Here is a 6247-nt window from a genome sequence, read left to right as displayed (position 1 = left end):
GTACCTTGCGTAATGAAAGTTTTCTCGTAACATTTCGCGGATTTTTTGTCGTGGTGTAAAAAAATCTGGTCATGTTATAGTTAGTTGGTGTGATAATATTCTCTTTATAGCTCAAGTATTTAACGTACCCTGTGCCTGCTGCACTCAACATCTTGATCAATACATTCTTCGCTTTGCCCTGCACAATAAAACATCAGAACTCTATACTCAAGGCGCTTACCAACATGCAACTTTACCTTAGCCATACTTGCTGGTCCACACACTTAGCGTTTTTAAATATCGGTATAGTAACAAGTATGAGATAGTAAAATAGGTCTATTTTAATGCTCACATCTATTTTAGGACAAACCTATAAATGTAGCTTCCAAGCTTCTACTCTACTTTATCGACATGAAAGACGTAACATCAAGTTTCGATGGTTTGGTACTTGACAATTTGCACGATGATCGCTTGTTACTCTTTCCTCCGTCTCCAGAGCACTCACAAGCGTGCAATAATAAGGTTTCAGAAATTGAGTCACCAACTTTTTGTGACAAGATAACATCGACGAAATGGGTACGAAAAGAAAAGATTGGACAAGGGTACGTCGCGGCAATATAGTATTGTAATGTATTGAAATAAAGTACTAAAATGTGATACTTGTCTAGTGCCCAAGGTATCATTTATCGATGTGAAGACCAAATGTCTGGTCGAGAAATAGCTGTAAAAGTAATATGGACAAAGGATTTACCTCTTCCAGCTATTGAAGCAGTAAAGAGAGAGGTAAAGACAATGCAGAGATTACGTCATCGACATTTGATACGTTATTATCAAGCAACAGAGAAGAAAGAGCGCGAATTACGCATTTATATGGAATTTGCACCTCATGGATCTCTACGTTCCCAATTGTCACAATTTGGTCCATTATCCTATACTTTAGTCCAGCGTTATACACGTCAATTGTGTCAAGCATTACGTTATCTTCATCAAAATGGAATTGCTCATCGTGATATTAAATGTGCAAATATTTTACTTACGACAGTAAATAATGGAAGTCGTTTGGATGTTAAATTAGCAGATTTCGGAACATTAAAACTCGTTGGGTCGGCATCACTTGTTGAAGGTTTAAAGGGTACACCTCAATGGATGGCACCTGAAATCATTCGAAATCAATCATTTGAAGAAGAAATACACTTTGATTATTGGTTTCGTGCTGACGTTTGGAGTCTTGGATGTGCAGTACTTGAAATGATTACAGGTCATTCACCATGGCAACAATATAGTAATCCATTGACAACTATGTATCGAATTGTCTCTAGTAATGAGACGCCTACTATTCCAACTCATGTACCCACAGAAGTACGTTGGATACACGAAAAGAAAATATTTCTATCTTTCATCACTTACAAGTTCTTCTTTTGTAGATTGCCTCGTTTCTTATGCTCTGTCTTCAACGAGATCCAGTCCAACGTGGTACTATCACTCATCTATTAGAACATCCATTTGTTAACGTTTCTAGAACAAGTCGAACACGAGTAAGAAAGTGGCAGCATCAAAATAAATGTCAAGATGAAATGGATGTCGATAAAGTTGTTTCAAAGTGGACTCGTCAAGCATTGTCTTCGAGATTACAAAACAACTTAACTCTAGAGCCTGAACCGCATGAGGATGCAATAAGACTGGCACATATTGAGACTTTGGATCAACAAGATAAGACAAGATCAAATCTTCAATCTTCACGATCACCAGATGACAGAAATAAGATGCTTCATATACCACTACAAGATAGTTACGTGGAATCACCTGGTACACGGTCATTGGCACATCGTCGACTGCCAAGCTCGTTCAGGTTAGTGCATGCTCTAAGGTTTCTTAATGATAGACACTTATTATGGCTTTTGTATTTAGGCTTAAATCGCTCGAGTCCACAAATAAGCGAATCCTACCCGATCTTCAAGACACAGAAGGATTGTTTAAAACCACAAATACACCGACTAGATCGTTACCGTCGAGATTGCGACGAGGGAAGCTTGAAGGCACCAAACGATTACCGCAAGTTAATAGTTTAAGGACTGGATACGACTTTGAGAGCGTCTTAATCTCGCCTTTACAAAAAAAACGGAGCTCTACTGCTCCCTCTTCTGTGACAAACACACGAGCGACGGACGAACTCATACCACTTTCCATCCAACTTCCACCTTTAAATGATCGAATTATCAAAACCTGGTGTCGATCAACTTTGACTTCGTCATAAACAAACGTCAATGTGGAGTGTATAGGTGCAAAATTTTTCAGATGAAATATTTTATTAAATAACCACTATAAAGTAGTAATTTCGCTCGTTCTACACATCTCAACTCCATCGTACCTTCATTTCTTCCTCTTGTATCAAAGTTGGATTATATTTCTGAGCAATACGATCCCATCGAATCTCAATTGAGAGCCACATGACCATAAGTAAAATTCCAATTAGTGCTAATGGTGAGAGACCATTAAGAAAATGATCAACATTCAATTGTTTCCAAGTCTTTAAAATTCCTACAATCAATGCACCAAACCAATGACCAATGCGTCTTTTCCATACATATGACAATTCTTCATCTGTAAAATATAACATGACAAGTACTTCGAGTATTTCATGATAAAATACTAACATTCCAATCTCTTGCCATTGAAATGACGTCTCTTGAGTCTTTTTTAATGTTGTAAGTTCCTCAATTCCACCTAATGTCGTACCCCATGTGTAAACACGAGCCCAAAAAAGAAGCCATAGCACAATTTTACGATCTTTTTGGTCTTCAAACACACATGGAAAATTTCGTTGCCATTGTCGTAACCCTTCAATTAAACCATGATATACAATTGCACAGCAAATAGCTTGAAGCTGTAATTGAGACGATAAGAGACATCCCCATCCTAAAACCATGACAATAGCACCAAGAATACGTGCAAGGAGCAAATGTCGCTGAATCTCAAGCGTTAAAACCATGGCACTTAGCACCACGAGCCATGCGAGTATCATTTCGAAAATTACTATTAATTAAGTATTTGTAGTATACTATAAATAGACATTTTATTCTATCAATAAGCATATATCGAACTTGAGAGGGTGCATCCTTGAGACGTATATGGCAAAAAGACTCAATTTGTAAACTTTTTGAGTATGTAGCTCTCTTCAATTACGTAAGAAACAGCGTAAAACGACTGTGTACCTCAAAAATAGTTCAAAGTGAAAACCCCATACCAAGTATCACTAAGCAAAAAAGTACCCTTAGTTTACCTAATCAATTGCTTGAAATGTTAGCACAATCGGCTTAGGTACATTACGTAAGTACAAAGTCGATCGTTCAAAGCCCAATTCACGAACATCTTGGTCGCCAATCTTGATTAGAATATCTCCCACAGCTACACGTCGTAATCCAGCACATGTTGCTTTTCCTGTACGTTTTGTAATGAGCACTAAAGGTCCTTGTTTTGATTGAGCCTCTCGAACAGTCAAACCAAAGGGTCCATCAGTCCATTGGATTTGATAATACGCATTTGAATCAATTTCAAAATATTCCACATCCGTATGAAATGAGCTCGAAGGTTCTTGATACGATTGTTGAAGTGATGAGTGTTGCATCTGCTGTGGTTGTGGTACAGATTGTGGTGGAAGTGAATATCCTTGGTCTTCGACTTGGTGGTTAGACACCACTTGACTATTTGTCAAATCTTCACTTCCAGAAAACTGCAATTTGCTCGATTGTTGACGACGTAATGTTGATATTGAACTTTGACTTCGTCCACTTCGATACCCTAATAATCCATTCGTAGCCTCCTGATCAGTTGAATTGACACTATACTTTTGTACGGATGGTGAGCCACTTGCAGCACTCATTGAACGCATTGGAGGAGGTGAAGCTGTTACACTAAGTGCAGCCATCTGAGCATTTGGCATTGAAGATCTTGATACAATCTCTTGAGAAGTATCAACTTTAATACGATTTGCAAGAGGTCGACGAAATCGAATAACTGCTGGTTTTGGGACATTCATGATATACTGCATCGTTTCATGAAATCCATACTCTTGAGCTGCTCGATTATTCACAAGAATAATCTCATCATTCTCTTGTACTTGTGATAATTGTTTTGACGTGCCTTTCCCCGTAAATGATCGTACAAATGGCAATCCTTCTGCAGAAGTACCAACAACAAGTCCTAACGATCCATATTCCCATAAAAAATCGTACTCTCCTTCCTTAAGTTCGGGTAACTCCATGTGTAACTCAGCCAAAGGTTTTCGAAAACGTAATGTAATCGGTTTTGGTAACTCTTTGATAAATGTAATAATTGCACTAATTGAATGATCACTTGTTGGTGTTTCATTGACATAAACAAGTTCATCACCCACACTCACGTCTCGTTCCAGTGTTTCATTCTCGATCTTGCCAGTAAATCGCTTCACAAGTGGTAATTTACTCTTTGGATCTGTGGTAAGTACAATACCTAAAGGACCCGATTCCCATAAGTACGTGTACTCATTTGGTGCAAGATTGGGTAAATCTTTCGCCGTGTCATTATAGGGAGATACTTGCAATGTCAAATGTATAGGCTTCTGTACCGACCGCAATAATTTCGTGGCATTTCCAGCACCCAAATGGTACACTTTTGTATCTCCAATTGCAATCAACATGTCACCTGGTACAACGTCTTGTAATCCAGTACTCGAAGTACGACGTGCTAGACATAAGACTGTGCCCCTATCCGACTGAACGGGCGTAACAGTAAAGCCAAAGGCTGCGCCGTCCGCCCACTCGGCCACGTACATTTTCCGTTCATCTAATCGCACTTCGACACCCGTTTGTGCCGTTTGCAGTGCATCGGTTGTGGCGGCCATGGTACAAAAAGTGCCAGTGTACAAGTAGAAGTGAAATTGGTACTCACTTAACTTGGGAGAGAATGCCAATATTATTGATTGTATAGTATTTTATTTGCCAAATGATGGGACTCAATATACGTTTAGGTCAAATAGTGACCACGTGGCCTTATTCTACCAACGATTCGACAAACTTTCGTACGTGTTTTGATGTGTGATTGTATTGTATGATCTGCTTTGTGGTTAAACGAGCCTGTTTGTACTGAATATGAAGACGACAGTAACTTTCTTTATGGTGGAGTGTGAGCGGCAAAATAATTGGAGATATGGGTGTTGAATAATTGGATTAATATTATGATCCTGATACGGTACGTTTCTGTCATAAGGGCACAATTTATGATATAAAAAGAGCCAAAGGACATTATATATGGTGCACAATACCATAACAAGACGTAAATTATTGAAGATGGATGATGATGACGAGAATCCGCATTAATTGTACTATGGCAATAATTGTACTTTTAATACCAATTTTTGGTTATGGTTAACCAACAATAATTTATATTGCTTTGGAGATAACCATGATATTGTTAGTTTACGACACGAATTCATACACATCAACGAGAGTCTATTTCTTGAAGTTCATGGAGGTATTCGTCTCATAAGAATTCGACTAGAACGTGATAACTAAGAAAGCGTACAAGCAAGGAGATTTTTAATCCTGCTTAGTGTCGTTGTGAGTCTTCTACATAATTAGTACAATTATTCAAGATTCCTATTACGCTTTTGTGTAATTGTGAGTATTCAGAGGTACCAAAGTATCGTGATGGGATTCCGTAAAGAAGAGGTTTGTGGGTACATATGGGCACGTCAAGTGATAAGTAATAAATCTAGTCTTACGACTGATGTATTACGCCGTATATACTTCGAGATGGAGCTTCAAACTCTCATGTGCTTTCCAAATGAGGGTATTCTTCCACATCATCTATACTCTGGTGCACCCATCGGCACACAGAATGATCCGCGTAGATGTAGGCCGGCGACCCTTTGCTTATCCGGAAGCGCCGACAAAGACTAATTTTGTCGCACGAGCTCCCTATGCATATTCTGCCCGAGTGTATTGGCGTGCTGAGATAAGTCAGATCGAGAGTCAAATTTCTGAGCTTCGCCTTTACTCTGCGTGGCTTGAGCCCCCCCAACGATTCAGTATCGCGTTGTTGCATCGACGCCGAGAGTGGCTTAGCCATAAGGAACGGTCGAGAATCGGCTTTGTCTACAACAGGGTATTTCACATCCGACTAATCATGAGAGCAAATTGTGATATGGATTCAGTAAGCTCCGGAAGAGCAAAAAATGTGTTTGCTTTCGATTGAGATGTAAGAAAAATAGCTCCAATTCAATTCCTTATTT

General features: G+C 39.0%; 4 protein-coding genes across 4 annotated transcripts in view; 1 reads left to right on the top strand and 3 right to left on the bottom strand.

Moving 5' to 3' along the window:
- The window catches only part of PHALS_05367 (ribosomal protein l33), a gene marked incomplete at both ends in the record, with an annotated part of 358 nt that extends 113 nt beyond the window's left edge, over window positions 1-245 (bottom strand). Inside the window, 3 exons of the mRNA XM_024722930.1 lie at window positions 1-65; window positions 129-178; window positions 237-245. The exon at window positions 1-65 is cut by the window's left edge and continues 113 nt beyond it. Of these exons, the coding sequence (XP_024573957.1) occupies window positions 1-65; window positions 129-178; window positions 237-245 (124 nt within the window). The remainder of the gene's footprint in view (window positions 66-128; window positions 179-236) is intronic.
- A 145-nt stretch (window positions 246-390) lies between these two features.
- PHALS_05366 (ste ste11 protein kinase) lies at window positions 391-2233 on the top strand (the record flags this gene model as incomplete). Its single annotated transcript, XM_024722929.1, has 4 exons — window positions 391-581; window positions 648-1338; window positions 1404-1828; window positions 1888-2233. The coding sequence occupies 4 exons, from the start codon at window positions 391-393 to the stop codon at window positions 2231-2233; spliced, it is 1653 nt and encodes a 550-aa protein (XP_024573956.1).
- Window positions 2234-2332: 99 nt separating this feature from the next.
- Window positions 2333-3001, bottom strand: PHALS_05365 (uncharacterized protein; the record flags this gene model as incomplete). The annotated part of the gene is made up of 1 exon (XM_024722928.1): window positions 2333-3001. The coding sequence occupies one exon, from the start codon at window positions 2999-3001 to the stop codon at window positions 2333-2335; it is 669 nt and encodes a 222-aa protein (XP_024573955.1).
- A 258-nt stretch (window positions 3002-3259) lies between these two features.
- On the bottom strand, window positions 3260-4858 carry PHALS_05364 (PDZ domain; the record flags this gene model as incomplete). The annotated part of the gene is made up of 1 exon (XM_024722927.1): window positions 3260-4858. The coding sequence occupies one exon, from the start codon at window positions 4856-4858 to the stop codon at window positions 3260-3262; it is 1599 nt and encodes a 532-aa protein (XP_024573954.1).
- Between the last annotated feature and the right edge of the window lie 1389 nt (window positions 4859-6247).

The sequence above is a fragment of the Plasmopara halstedii genome (assembly GCF_900000015.1).
Source record: "Plasmopara halstedii genome assembly, contig: Scaffold_289, whole genome shotgun sequence".
Taxonomy (NCBI): domain Eukaryota; phylum Oomycota; class Peronosporomycetes; order Peronosporales; family Peronosporaceae; genus Plasmopara; species Plasmopara halstedii.
The sequence above is the reverse complement of the archived record's forward strand: the minus strand, read 5'-3'. Positions and strand labels throughout refer to the sequence as shown.